A 15031-nucleotide genomic window follows, 5' to 3' on the forward strand; every position below is an offset into this window, starting at 1 on the left:
GTTACCGACAAATGGGAAATACCACGTAGTATAGATGGACTAACGCGAAGAAGGGGAGATAGAGCGAGCCAAGAGGACGATAGGCGTAGAATATGGAGTACGCGTAGATAGCGAGCGGGAGGGTTTGTGGGCAACATGCGACTGACCCCCACCGAGCCGGATGGTCATCCCCAGACGGCGACCGCCACTGTTATCGGATAAGCTGAAGATACCGGTAGTGCTGAAGCTGCTCTCGCCACTGAAGCCCAGAACGACGCACTATCGACGCCATCTTGGTCTGCCGCTCCGCAGCTTCGTGCCGTCGCCATCGCCAGCAAAGCCTCGGTGGGGGTCAACCCCAGAAACGCCCAAACGTGGGATTCCTTATTTCCCCAGCTCTACGTCCCCGCGTAAGTGCCCAGAGCGGAACGGAAAAGACCCTTTGGCATCAGATCAATTGCCGATGCGGATGCTGAAGCTGGCCAGGGTTCGCTGCAGAGACGACGTGAGACTCCGCTAGCAAAAGCACACAATCGCAATCTGGCTTCGTCGACGGGGCCCGGCAATGAATAAATGACTTGGATGGAGTCGCCACAGCCTGCGAATGTCTTCGGGGCCTCGATCACCTCGACGACGGGCATCGCGGCGCGCACAGCGTCGGGGTCCAGCGCGAGCACCAGCGCGAGCAACAGCAACAGCGCCGGCGTCACGACCGCCTCGTCGTCCTACAAGCGCGCCAGCCGGAAGGGCGCGCCGCGACGCTTTGTGTGCGATCATGCCGGGTGCGACAAGATCTACTCGCGCGCCGAGCATCTGCAGCGCCATCAGCTGAACCGTACGAGCGCCAATTGCAGGTCCCGTTTGCTGTGCCGTGCTGACATGTAGCAACAACAACAGACAACCCGAAGGAGATTTACCGCTGCGACGTTGGCGACTGCGACCAGAAGTTTGTGCGACTGGATCTGCTGTCGCGCCACAAGAAGCGACACACGGCCTCGTACACGCCGAGGAACCGCATCCCCAGCTTCGACACCGGGGGCGATGCCACGATCAAGTCGCCGCCGGATCGCCATAGCGTCGCCGCCCAGCCGCAGTCACAGCCGCAGTCGTCGTACAGTCAGCATCACCACCAAGTGTCGACGTCGGGGCCTCACGATGCCGCCATTCTGCTGACTCCCGACTCCAACACGGGATCAACTCCCGCGCCGCTGAACCATCCGCTGACGACGGGCAGAGCAGCCCATCCAAGCACGACGTGGGCGCCATCGCTTGACGACCGCACGGCTCCAAGCAACATCATGAGACATAGGCCGAGTTTCTACGCAACCGACCCGTCGGTTCTGCCGGAATCGTCTGGCATGGTGGGCTTTGGAGGCGTTGGGTATCCTGGCGACGACTCCTTGTCGCAAGGCAACTTTGCCGCTTGGCTATTCGACCCTCAAACCACCTACAGCGATTTCAGCATGGCGGGTCTTCCTTTCCTTGAAGGTGGCCTGGAGTCTACTTTCAACAACAACATTCACTACGACTACGAGTCTCTCACCAGTTTGTCGCCCATGGACCAGCCTCACCGACTCTCCGAGTCGTCATCAGACGACTGGATCACGGAAGCAAGGCGGCAAGAGCTGCTTCACTGGTTCCAAACCTTCCGCAAGAAGCAGCCGAGATACGAGCCACTGATGCCCAACCTGGTCCTCGAAAGCGGCGGCGACATGCCTGCGCTAAACGTGGACATGATGAGAGACTGTCTCAAGGAATTCTGGGATAATGTCTCGCCTCGACTCCCCATTATCCACCAACACACATTCTCTCCGAACCGATGCCCCGTTCTGCTCCTTCTTGTCATGATTTCCCTCGGTGCTGCATCATTACGGGGCCGCGATATGACGGGACAACTATCAGAATATGGCCCCTTTGCAGATGTAATAATTTCTTGTGCGCGATGGGAGATCTTGACCTCTGATGATTCTGCGCCACCTGCTAGTCTCTGGGTTTTACAGGCTCTCCTACTTCTCGAATTTTACGAAAAGCTGTATTCGTCTCGAAAACTGCACGAGAGGGCGCATATCTACCATCCCGCATTTCTAACGCTGCTCAGACGCGGAAGTCCCTTGATTGGCAGAACGGGCAGTGAATCCCCACCTGAGCCAGATTCGCTGGGACCAGATCGAGAAACACCGAATATGGCGCTAGATTCCCGGACGTGGTGGGCTCGATGGGCAGAGACGGAGTCGATGCATCGGGTCGTGTTTGCGGCGTTTATGCTCGACGTTATCCACGCCGCAATGTTTGGCCACGCGGCGGACATGGCGCCCCACGAAATCCGACTGCCGCTCCCCTGTGACGACAACCTCTGGGCGGCGAATAGCCCGGATGTGGTTCGTCAACTGGATGCCAACTTTAGAATGTACGGCGTGAAGCAGGTCTCTTTCCTAGACGGACTGAAAAGCGCACTGCATGGAAAGGAGGTCAAGACGCATTCGTTTGGACGTATGATTATCATTTCGGGGTTGCTGAGCGTGGGGTGGCACTTAAACCACAGAGAGACGCATCTGAAATGGCTGGATATCCGGACGCCATCGATGGAGACGCAGGAAAATTGGCGCAAGTTGCTTCTCAGAGCATTTGACAACTGGAAGGGCAGCTTTGATATTGCCATGTCCGACTCCATTTCCGATGCCCCTGGTCACCGAGGCATCCCCAATGGCCCTATCAACAGCGCCTCAGTTCTCTATCACCTCGCCCACATAAGTCTTCACGCAGATATTGTCGATTGCCAAGTTTATGCCGGCGCCAAGCGTCTTCTTGGGCGCAAAGTCTCATCCAGGGACTATTCCAATGTCATCAAGCGCATGAGCACCTGGTCAAACCAGGGGTCGACCCGCCATGCTATTCTCCATGCTTTCAAGCTCCTCTACCGCGTTGTTGTCGACCCCCACCCTCGACGTCGAAACAGCCCTCACCCGCCCGAACATGCCGCCATTCAGTATTCTATCCGGAACGAGCCCGACCCTCACCGACCGTGGATCATGTATTATGCCGTGTTGGCCATCTGGGCGTTTGTACAAGCTTTGGGGCGTCCTCCCGGAAAGGGCTTTCCGCTGCCCACATCGCAGCTTGGACATAGCAGTTATGCGCGGATGGTCGAGTACGTATCTAGTGTTGCTGCGCTGCAAGAGCTTGACGAGCAGGCATCAGCGGTGTTATACGAAGGTTTGCCAGATCTACTTGACGTGATGGTCGACATCCTTGAAGAAGCAGACACAGAGCTGCTGTCAGAAGCACGGGAACGGTTAAAAGTGTGCAAAGAGGTGCTACTGGGAGGACTTCCTCGGCAGCTACACTGAATCATTTGCTTTTTATATACACCACGTCTCATTTTTTTTTTGGTACATACCTATAATTTTTGGTCTTTCTTTTTTGGGAGGTAGAAGTGGACGATTTGGTGGAGCAACGAGGCGGGCTGCTTGATTTTACTAGGAGTTTGTTAATGGGAAATACCTGGGCCACACTTGATCTGTTGTACATATTCTAAGCGTCGGTGTAGCTAGAGCTTGGGTAACGAATGAAACGTTTACAGATATCTCAAAACAAGCTGCCTTGTTTATTTGTGCCGAATGCTTTGTTCCTCCTATGTGCGATGATGGTGCTTATTCTTGTCAAAGCTTGTTCATAATTACTGGGTGTACAATGGTTTTTATCTTTCAGTGACGATTTTCTCTAAAATTTTTTTTGACTTTTCAGAGAGTTCAATAATCTAGTTGAATCTTGAAGTTGTTCTCGCCAACTGAATCATATTTGCTGTCTGTTACTTCCTCTTCCCAAGGACATAAACAGGATATCTTTTAGTCGTACAAGTCTAATCCTGCATTTCACAATCACTACACAATGCCGATCCATGATGAACTAAGTCTAAAACACCATGGAAACTTTTTACATCGCCATGGTTTCGTAGTTTCTTCTTGACTACTTAAGTCATAAGAATCCCCAGTGTCTTCCTCTGTCTGCGCAATAACAAGTCTCCAATCAACAGCCCTCTCCCATATCCGATACTCACCCTCGAAGCTAAGAACAGTATTACTCAAAATCTCAAAGATAACACCTTAATCTGCGCTCTGGCTACCACTATGTCTCTCCTGGCCGTCCAGCAACGAAGATTCTGATGGTTTAGACCCCTTCTTCGAAGATCTCGAAGCAGGCATCACAAAGCTTGTTAATGCCGCTGCCAATTCTCAACTCGCTGAAAAAATCTGTCTGGGTAACGCTCACTCCAAACCCCCAGTTGGGTAAGAACGTCTGCTGGTGTGGAGAAGACAAAGAACACAACTTCAAGACTTGCAGTCAAAGACTGTCAACAAAGATTCAAAGCCCCCCGACTGTCAGTCCTGATGCAAGGCTTTCCCCGTGTCCCCATAAATATGACAAGAGAAACTTTACTCACAACTGCTTTTGCTTCCAAATCGCTGGTACAATGAAGATCTTTCATCAATTTTTCCTCAAACCTCGCATCCTTGCTATTCTTTCGCCTGAGCACAAATTCGCTGATGGCGACCCAGTGCAAAACTTGGGCCAGGGGCAAGAGGATGCCCTCAAGAATATTGTGAATTTCTACAATAATCGCGTACCAGCATCCGCGCTGTGGGCATCGGATAATGCGAAATACAAAGTGCTGGCCCGGTTTCTGACAGATATGCGGAGGGAAGACATTGTGGCCGAGGCAGAGAAGGACGTCAACTTTCCGTGGCATATAGAGTGGGTACACGCCATACTGGGGTGGCGCAACAGAGGTGTCGATGAGTGCGTGGCAGACCTGAAGAAGGCGATAGATGAAGCAAGTCGTCACAAAACCAGCATATATAAGTCACTTCACGAAATTATCATTGAGGAGGATATTTCTTTCTATTGATAGATTGTGCTAAAGACGTGTTAGCGACGATGATCCCAAAGCGATATTGAGAAGAAGACTCACCAAAGGGGGTCCGTAAGGAGCGAAATATGATGAGTTTCAGAAGAATTTATTGCAAGGGAGATGGTTTGGAGAGATTTTGTATTGCAAGCGGATGGGCTATTTTATGAATAGACGAGCATTTCACAAAACGTGTTCCTGGCCTGGGGGACCTAACAACTGTGAATTAAGCAGGTAGCGGTTTCTTCTTCGGCTTTACCAACATGAATAGCTGTTTTTTTCTCGCGTAAATAAGGGTCAGAATATTTCGAGGTTTAGGTACTAACAGTCTTTATTCTTGTAGGTGAGTCGACAGTGGGTAACACCAAAAAAAGACACAGCCACCTGCGACAAATCTGACATGGATATTAACAGCAATAAAACAGAGATAACAAATTATATGACTAGAGGTTAAAGAACAAGTCTTTTATCTTTCAAGTTACAAGACATACAACCAAAGATTGTACACTTTTACGTCCTCTTAGTCCTGAAGTCGAGATTAAGCAGTTCGGAAAATGGGGATGATATTAGTCTACAAGCGGGGACATGGTACTTTGACTAACGACAGAATCTTCGATTCCAATTCAACTATTTAAGATTTAGGCTTTATCCTCCTTTTAGTACCTAGATGCTTTTCTTCTATGTGCCTATTCAAATTGTCCCTGCGGCTGAGTATACGTAGACAAAATGGACATTCTCCTTCTTGCTTACGTATTCCATTAGCTGGATTCTCAGCAAAGCCTCGATGATAAACCCAGATATGACGCTCCATAGTCCTATTATCACCAAAATATTTTCTACACGTAATAGAATCATCCTGGTTAGCTTTACAGGGAATGTGAGGATTATGTTTTTGTTGAATATGTTTACTACAGAATTTGCGAGTTAATTCCAGTTTCTAGGGTAGAGAAAAGGAGTTTTTCTAGAGATAGAGGTAGTGTTAAGCCTATACTTACGTCAGGTCACTTGGACGAGGAAATACCATATTACAACCCTCCCTGTTGCAAAGCACAGGCTTTTTCTTGCGAGTGGAAAGCTTTCGCGACTTTTTTTCTTTACTCCGGATGTCAGTTAAAGGGAGATCTTCTGGGCTTCTCATGGGCGAGGCTTGGGCCGCATCCTCCGTTTTCTGCATCTCCATGAAATTTGCTGTCAATTGATGGGACGATGGTGTGTCCAAACATAGCTCTGTGGGCAAAGAAACATATCTCAGTCCAATGTAATTCCAGCGCACTTTTATATAGCCTGCTTACCTTGGGAATTTAGCTCTATGGGTTGGTTGTGGACTCTTTCCCAATTATCACCAAGTGGATTCTAAAGAATCTCTTCCAGGGTGTAAGATAGATAAGAGTTTGTGGCGTCGATGAAAGTTTCTTGATTTTGTAGATTTGCATTTAGAAAGACTGTCTCTGCGGGAGGACGGTCGTACCCATAATTATATATAGTCTGTTCGAATATTGCGCGAGCATCAATGAGTCCGGGTGGCACAGTTGCCATACCTCCATCAGCCCAGTGATTCTTGAAAAACACTCTAGTGCTCGAGCTGTCCGTGTAACCTCTAAATTAGCATTTCCGCAGTCTTAAAACGATTTTGGAGGCATACTCTTCTCCATTCTGATTAGCTTCGAATAATACAGGGTGTAAAACCCAGTCATTCAAAGGGGGGTAAGATGCATCCATGTTATAAAATATGGATGATTCTGTGGGCGGCCTTCAATCTTTGTTACTGAGGTTACTCTGCAAATCATTGCTGCTCTTAGCTTGAGTATATCGTACTTACGAAAGAAGGTGACGTTTCTCTGCCTTCTCTAGAACTTGGATATTCAGAGTAAATCAGAGCAGAATTCTCTAGAGCGGGAAATTAAGGGAAATACCAGTAGACACTGTACGGGAATTGTTATATATATACATATTAACCATCCAACAGTCATATTAATCGCAGAGCTATGCTTAGTTAATACAGGTATCAAGTTCCCAAAGTATTGGTAGATTATTAAATATAGATACTTATGTGCTCTACCCAAGTGGGCCGAGAACTGAGTCATATGTCGGTTATAATAGCTGTGTGCTCTATTACCTGTCGTTAGGGGTTGTCACGCATACATAGTAGCATATACCTCTGCCAACATCCTTATCTTTTTCACTACGCGTTGTCCGGATCAATGGCTGCCTTGAGGATATAATGACGCCAGCTTTGAATCCCACGTATCATCAAGCGCCCGCCTTAATGCTCCGCCACATGCTGCGACCATGCAAAATTAACCTACCAAGGTATGATGCGGCCTAACACGCCCAACACCATGTCTCGCATGCATAAGTTCGCTGCCTTGATCTAGCTAGTCTCAGAGCGATGCAGAAGGCTGAGACGGCAACCAACAAAATTGTAATCTTATTTATTAGTCGGCCTCCAAAGAGGCCATATTGGTCGGCCTCCAAAAGGGTCATGTTGGTCGGCCTCCAAAAAAAGGTTCTGGTGGGCCTCCAAAAAATTGGCTGCCAAAAAAAGGTTCTAGTCGGCCTCCAAAAAATTAGCCACCAAAGGGGTAATACTAGTTGGCTTCCAAATTCATTTTCGGTTGACCTTTGAAAAAAAAAAAGAAAAAAAAAAAAGATGGGCGGCCTCCAGAAAAGTTTGGTAACTGATGAAAAGAAAAATTGTATAATAATCAGCGTTTGTGCCGTCAAAACCCTTTTTCAAACCAGATATCATTCAGTATATATACCACCAGTTTATAGAGAACTTCGCTTTGCCCAAGTATATGCAAAGTAAGTCTCTTTCCAAATACACATGCCCTATAACACTCTCTAATCCTATCCAGCCAATTGCCAAATCTGACAATATGAATTCCTCCTCAACCTCACGTATCGCGATTCCTCTGAATGAGAATAAGCTTAAACAGCTCTCCTATCTCGGCCTCCTCTTGGTAGCCATAAACAAGGCTTGTATGGCAAGAGAGGGCATTGCTTATATGTCCGGTAGCGGGAGCAAGGGAAATCCCCTTACGGAGTTTCAAAAGTTTCTTACCAAGCTTGCATTGATTTGTGATACTGTGAAAGGGGAGTACAGCCGCACTATGACTGCGCTGGTCTGTCTCAGCGGAATAAATGGCCCTGATTACATTTTTACTTCCAATTTCAGGAAGAAAGCAGAGCTTGAAGAAACCAAGTCCTTTCTCTCCAGCTTGCTAACGTTTGTTGGGACCAATCCCGACAGCCTTATGACGAAGGCGCTACAGAAGCAAGTTCTATGGAAGATTCTTGTATTTAACTTCGCCAAGCTGGAGTTTTACTTGAAAGCTTTACTCGGTGCACTGGATAATTGCTTTGACTGTGAACGTCTCAGAAGGCTACCTGGTCAGTATAAGCAAAGCCAGCCTGGACTTTACTTTGCGATTCCATTTTATTAATCCAGCCAACTGTGATAGATTCCGAAGCTATTAAACAGTTACAATTTTTAAAAGAGAAGGCAAATTTTCCTCCTGATATAACATCTTCAGGAGGTGCTCAGAACAAATGTAAGATATCCTTATTTATTCCCTACTTGGGACCTTTCTTACCGAATAAGGCTAAACATCAAGGCGATACTAGTCTTAAGAGATTGTGAGGCTTTGATCAAAGCGATTCAGGCTTGTAAGACAGGCTCTTTTGAAAAGATTCTTCAAAGCCGCGCGGTAGAAAAGAATGCAGATTCTGCAGACTGGTGTAGGCTGCGCCACTACCTTGGGCGCCTCCACTCTTACCGACAAGCCTCGGAAATTATAGTCGCCGCAGCTACTTCATGGCCTGACCTATTCAAGAATCACCGGGTTGACTACGTCCCTTCTGCTCCTACAAAATACATTCCTACACCGAGTTCATCAAACCTAAGCGAGATTATTCCAATTGCGATTCCAGGACATAAAGCTTCGGATTTTGAATCCGATATTGCTCAGTTGGAGGTGCATGGTCTGGATAATATACTCCAGGAGCAACTCCAAAGAAGGAGATTAAAGACAATGGTCCATGGTGAAGTTAATCTTCACAATCATTTAGTTCAAAAGGGAAAAACAAACTCTACCGATTTCTGGAGTGGTGCTATGTTCATAGCCACGTCCAAGCCTACCTGTAGGCTATGTCACTACTATTTCGACAACTCTACCAACGACTTCCAGGTGCAATCATCTCACATGAATGTCTATCCAAAATGGCGTCTCCCTGATATTTATGAGGATCAAGGTCCAGAGACAAAAGAGGGTTATGAAGAGCTACTGCAAGATCTTATTGTGCAAATGGAACATGATATGATCCAAATGTTAAAACGAAAAGAACCAAGAGGGAAAACCAACGACTCGCGCACAGACTCGCACTCTCGAGTATCAACTAGAATATCATTTTTAGGAGATGGGTTACGTAATATACCAAGTGCGTTGGTGGAGGAAATGCAAGCAGCAAATCGCAGATTACCTAGTCCGCCTATTGAAGACGATGAATCATATAGCGATCTTGGGGATACTGTTGGTTGTGCTAGATAAAAACTTGAGCAAAGCCAATTTAAACTTGAGAAAAGAAAATGTATTGTTATTATGAAATGGCATATAAATTTGCGATAAATATATTTTAGAACCTAGTTCTAAAACTTTTGTCTTATTAGCTGTTTTGTCTGGACAACAATTGGATTGTGAAAATTTAATAAGGAACCTCCTTTAGATACCAGAGTAGGCCAAATCTCAAATACCGTCAATACGAGAGGAAACAATTTCGAATTGCGTCCTCTCTATGCCTTGGTCTTGACTTGCATTGCTCTTGACTTGCATTGCCCCACGCATAAGAATCGAGGCCCGTCCAGTCCGTCCAGTCTGCAACTCAAAGAATGTCTTTACCAGGATTACATAAAATTATGATGAAAAAGAAATTCACGTAAACAAAGTTTCTCAATCAATCGGTTCCAATAATCAGTGCCGATGATAACATCACACTGACCAGGGCATCCATACTCTCTCCACGCATTTCTCCGAGAGATTGGATAACCCTTTACAATAATGTATCGCTTATTTAGTCGCGTGGCTAAGGTTTCTTCCATCTCAAAGTTGATCTTGAAATTTACTTTTTTTTAATGATGGTTGAAGGATCGAACTGTGCGGCATCATATTTCCTGAGCCCAAATCCTTGATGATCACTGGCACACAATACGCGATCTTGTCATTATCTAGAGCGAAGCTCTTACAGCAGGTCTAAGCCAAGCAAACTGCTCTCCGAGCTCTGCTACAGAGACTGCAGACCCGTAAGCTTCCACCGTAAGTTTACCTGTGGATTCATCAATAGATGCGCTAAGTTTTGTCCCGTCCGGCATTGTCTCTACAGGTAGGTTAGACGCTAATAATAAACTGATGGTTCTTCAGATAATAGTACATACTCTTAAAGGCATCGCCTTGCTAAACACAAAGAGCACCTCTAACAAGCTCGATGATTGCCTTTCCTGTTAGAGGCCAAGTTTGATGCATATAATTACCGCAAGTTGCTCCTTGAACATATAAATCGGATCCAGTCATGGTGAAAGCCGCCTTAAGGCCCTCGCCTGGCCGATCTTCAGGATTCTGTGTTTCGGAAAAAGAACGAAGATCGCATTCAAGCTCAAAGACAACAGCGCAATTTTGGGGTTCGCCGTAATGGTGTGCAGGCAAGAGAGAAGACATAATTGTATCTTGAATTTCTTGAATGATATTTGGTTCTGTTGAGAGTAGACGAAGTTCCGTCTGCAGTTGAGTGCGTAGCCGTGCAGAGGCACGGATGTTGAAGACGAATAACCAAGTCTTATCCGCATCCTTTTAATCTTGTTTGAAACGAGTATTCAAACATTCTGCCGAAATCTCGCTAGAAAAATCAGGTTATTAGACTGATGAACTCTTAATCAGATAATACAACTTGCTATTAGGATTGGTAGTAGATTTGCTGACTTGCACCAAATGATGTCAACACGACCATTAAATAACCTACTAGCTATGATCATCAATAAAAGTTATGATATCCTGATGAATTAGATATTCAGTATCATAATAAAGCCTAGACACAAATCCCTTGATTAAATTTGGCAGAATTTCTGCGACCCTTGTTCGTGTGTCTTGGTCTGCAGTCAACCAGTCTCTGCGGATAGATTCGAACAAATGTTCTGCTAGCGCTTGTATGTAGCCCTGGTCTTCCCAAAAGGCCAGGCGATATCCGGTCATATATTTGGTGTCTGTAAACTTGGTGCCCTGCACTAACTCCTCTACTGAGTTCATATCGTCCGGATCGTAATGCTTCCATGGTGTGTTAGCCCAGAGGTCCATTGCAGGTTCTGAGGGGTATCCCTAATCGGCGGATGGAAATGCAAGGGCAATTGGTAGCTGCTTTTGCACTTTTACCAGAAAGTAAGTTGGGGCTGCTGTGGGTGTGAAGATGTGTCAAAAGTCTGTCAGTCGCCGAAAATATTGACCATCTCTATTGCGCCCTCTTTATATTCCAAAACGGCCAACGTACATTGTTATTGTCAATTGCTGAACGAATAGAATTAAATTTCACACAAAGAGTTGAACATTGTCTGAGATAACAAAGCTTGTAACTTCTACTTGTTGTTGCATATCTTTGTGTGTCAAAGCCATTATGTGTTACTTGTGTAGAGAAAGTGTTATGCCTCGTATATGCATCGGGTTTCTACGGCATAACTTTGAGACTGGCCTGAACTAGAGTGGCATAGAAGCTTGTCGTAGCTACGTATAACAATCTACCTTATAAATTATTAAATACCATTTATATCTATGAGCTTTTAGGCCTCAATATCCCTTAACTCTTCTTTCATGAACTCAGAGCTGAAGATATGAGTTCACATATCGCCAATAAGACCATTTATGATGTGAGAAATAGAAGACATCTCATTATAGAGACTATGGGTCATTAAAGCCACGAGATAATTTTTAAGTTGTTCTTTCTTTATTGGAGTCGAAATAGTATACGGCAATACTCGCATCACTTCCTATACGATACAGATGCGAAAGAATGTAGAAGCTACTGTCATAGCCTCACCGCTCAAATCACAACCCCCAGTCTTCCTTCAATGAACTTATCCATTCCTTCACTGTTACAGTCTCACCTCCCACACGAACACCGTTGACTAATTCTCCGCGTACGTGGACGGTGCCCTCTCGTGCTGCCATGTTAGCTCTCGGGCTGTACTTGGGGATCGCCAGCCATTCATGGTCAGGACTGCATATCATTTTCTTCAGTTTATTATCCTTCAATAATGAGAGACAATCATCGCAGAACCCCAAGTCCCAGCAGTACTTGCACGGATTTAATGCGTGATCAAAGTCCCACACCGTGCCACATGTGCGGTCGCAAGTAAACTCAAATTTCTTTGCGATATCCTTACTGTCCAAAGGTATCATAGACGCGTCTCCAGAAGCACCATTCGTTAGGCCTTCGTTTGGCGCCAAGGCTGATTTTAGCACATTTAGTGCCTTCTGAATGTCTTCTTTTGCCTCTGAATTGTCTGATTCACCGGCTTCTTGACTAAATGTAGCCATCCGTGTCTGTAGATCTTCCTGAACTGTTTTGATTCGCTCGAGCTGTGTGGCTCCAAGTGGACATTTTGCTTTGACAAACTCAGTAAGCTCATCTATAAGCGATTGCTGAGGTCCTCCTTCGAGCATGAATGCTTTCGTCACAAGGTCCGTCTCTACAGGCTCAAGTAAGGACCACGCTGTTAATGCGTTTAGATCGTCTCCGCTGGCCCACAAACATTTTGACAAGGTATAGGCGGCCCAATAATCATTCTCATCGGTTTTGTCTGACATCGATCGAAATCCGCACGTACTACGCAGTGGGCTGCCGTAACCGTAATCATCTGCCTGGCTGAGTAGCGTTGAAGCGAGCCGAGAGAGGCCTGGCTCTTTAGAGTTAGGTTCGTTCATAGCAATTATAAAGGCATGGGTCTTTCCCTCAGGACCGGAGTCAATCCGAATGGTCAGGATGCCACTGAGGGCGTCTTGGTTATCTGGGCTGACTTCCAAAGCCTGCTCATAATGCGTCACAGCCCGTTCCGGCTGCTGTAGTTGGATATACCAACTGGCAAAGCGCAGATAAATGCTCGTCAATTCCTCGTTGTCCGGCGACTCGGCTGCCTTGACTAAACTGAGCGCCTTTTCCATGGAGGAGCGCGCGGAGAGAAGCTCATCGTTTTCGTAGTATGATTCAGCCAGGCCTTTGAAACAGCTGAGGCTTGGGTTTCTAACTCGATAGCACTTGTGAATGGAGATCGCCAAGCTATATTCAGATTGTCCTTGAGCAGTCTCTCCTATTCTTTTGTACGAAAGAGAATCGCGGCTCGTCGGCGACAGTGCGTCTTGGCACCACTTCTCGGCCCTCTCTCACTCTTTCGAAACAGTCATTTCGTTTTCTGATTCACCCTCTAGTGGGTCCTGTTGAAGTTAGCAAGACAGCTAGCTGTAACGCGTTTACAATCATACCAGCGTTAAAAACCGGCGCAGAGCACCGAAGCAATCTTTGGAACCCCATGTACGGTCTTGTAGCCAATGGGACACGATCTTCTTCATCAATGGAATGAGAAGTTCTCGATTTGGTCGCTGGCTTGCGCTTACACTTTTGAGCCAATCTTTGTCAAGTCTACCAAGATGGCCGATTGCGCCTGGATCCTGCAGCCATTTTCGCAAAATCTCAACTTGGCTATCCTCGCCAAACCAAAGAATATATTTGAGAGATTCCCAGTGTCTTTCTATGACTTCTCCAGAGACTAAAAGAGAAAATAGCCCATCCCCAATTTCTTTTTTATCAGATGAAAGAATTTCATCGTAACCGTCTGCTTGGCTCAGCTTATCCAGTTGAGCTGGAAGCTTTCTTGCAAGATAATCTCCAATAGGTTTTGTCCTGACATCTGGGGCGGATGTGAGATAGTGTAAGGCGTGCTTGACTATAGCAAGATGAGCATCATACATGTTTACTTGGATTTCCCTTGCGATATGGCTTTTTTGGGTGGATATGGGATCGAATTCGAACTTGTCTACCATAGACTTCTGGAATAGGCTCCAGAGGAAGATTTGCACTGTTGTGATATCAGCGTTAGTTACAGTGATATTGAGTGAAATCTTGGGCGCATCTTTGCCGACCCTTGGGCGTTTTCTGTCTTTAATGACAAGCGATTCGATGGTTGGTGATAAAGCTATATAATTGTAGTGCATGTAGAATATTTTGGAATAGTGCCGTGAAACTCATGGATTGACTGCGGGACGTCGAGCAACAGTGACAGGGCGTTAAAACAAACGCTATCAGGTAGAAAAACCTTATAAGTGTTAGATAAATACAACAATGAAGAAGGGTTCCTCTGTTTTGAGTTACCAGTTCAGCTCCTTAGGCTGCTACTCCGCCTAATACCTTTAAACATGACAAGATAGTTAGGTCAATCTCCTTGGCTTCTTTATGATTTCTTTTTAAATTTACTGTAGAAGAAGGATTATATTAATATATTATTATTTCTAAGATATTATAAATAGTTTTTAATAGCTTAAAATTAAATAAATTCTATATATGAATTAATAATTATTCTTTAACTTTCTTTTATATACCTTAAATATTTAATTTTATTATTATTATAGTAATTATTAATTAAATTATAATAATTAATATTATATTAAAAAAGTTATTGTAACGAACCGTACACTAGATAGTTAGTATAGGGTAGATTCCCAAGGGATAAACCTAGAATAAGCTCTTTGGGTTTATATTGGCGGATAGGTTAAGAAACCTATAGGCAATAATATTATAATAATAGTTACCAGTAGGAATTAAAAGTGCTTTTTAATCTATAGGTATAAAACTATATTAATAACTAGCTATTTAAGTTATTTAAATAAGCATAAGAAGTAAACTTATATATTTAATTAATATCTCTGGATTATAATGGATTAATGTTAATTTTTATTAATCTTAAGTATGCGTTAAAATGGATTGAATATAATTTATGTCGACCTATTGCTAATTAATGCACTGGGCCTAAGTTAATCTAATAATGCCTACTCAATAGGCCTATAGTTACAACTATAAGAGTTAGGTTATAATATAATACTCCCCCTTTATTGG

At 45.1% G+C, this 15031-nt stretch overlaps 5 protein-coding genes across 5 annotated transcripts; 3 read left to right on the plus strand and 2 right to left on the minus strand.

The window, feature by feature from the left end:
- The first annotated feature begins 415 nt into the window (after positions 1 to 415).
- TrAFT101_008396 (uncharacterized protein) lies at positions 416 to 3594 on the plus strand. The gene is made up of 2 exons (XM_024909703.2): positions 416 to 814; positions 877 to 3594. Exons 1-2 carry the CDS (start codon positions 553 to 555, stop codon positions 3324 to 3326), a joined length of 2712 nt encoding a protein of 903 aa, XP_024762192.1. The 5' UTR covers positions 416 to 552; the 3' UTR covers positions 3327 to 3594.
- An 856-nt stretch (positions 3595 to 4450) lies between these two features.
- TrAFT101_008397 (uncharacterized protein) lies at positions 4451 to 4885 on the plus strand (the record flags this gene model as incomplete). Its single annotated transcript, XM_066128319.1, has 1 exon — positions 4451 to 4885. One exon carries the CDS (start codon positions 4451 to 4453, stop codon positions 4883 to 4885), a length of 435 nt encoding a protein of 144 aa, XP_065984437.1.
- Positions 4886 to 7764: 2879 nt separating this feature from the next.
- On the plus strand, positions 7765 to 9435 carry TrAFT101_008398 (uncharacterized protein; the record flags this gene model as incomplete). The annotated part of the gene is made up of 3 exons (XM_066128320.1): positions 7765 to 8278; positions 8350 to 8439; positions 8513 to 9435. The coding sequence occupies 3 exons, from the start codon at positions 7765 to 7767 to the stop codon at positions 9433 to 9435; spliced, it is 1527 nt and encodes a 508-aa protein (XP_065984438.1).
- Positions 9436 to 11970: 2535 nt separating this feature from the next.
- TrAFT101_008399 (uncharacterized protein) lies at positions 11971 to 13086 on the minus strand (the record flags this gene model as incomplete). The annotated part of the gene is made up of 1 exon (XM_066128321.1): positions 11971 to 13086. One exon carries the CDS (start codon positions 13084 to 13086, stop codon positions 11971 to 11973), a length of 1116 nt encoding a protein of 371 aa, XP_065984439.1.
- A 219-nt stretch (positions 13087 to 13305) lies between these two features.
- TrAFT101_008400 (uncharacterized protein) lies at positions 13306 to 13890 on the minus strand (the record flags this gene model as incomplete). Its single annotated transcript, XM_024906635.2, has 2 exons — positions 13306 to 13356; positions 13405 to 13890. The coding sequence occupies 2 exons, from the start codon at positions 13888 to 13890 to the stop codon at positions 13306 to 13308; spliced, it is 537 nt and encodes a 178-aa protein (XP_024762188.2).
- Between the last annotated feature and the right edge of the window lie 1141 nt (positions 13891 to 15031).

Source organism: Trichoderma asperellum, chromosome 5 (genome assembly GCF_020647865.1).
Source record: "Trichoderma asperellum chromosome 5, complete sequence".
Lineage (NCBI taxonomy): Eukaryota > Fungi > Ascomycota > Sordariomycetes > Hypocreales > Hypocreaceae > Trichoderma > Trichoderma asperellum.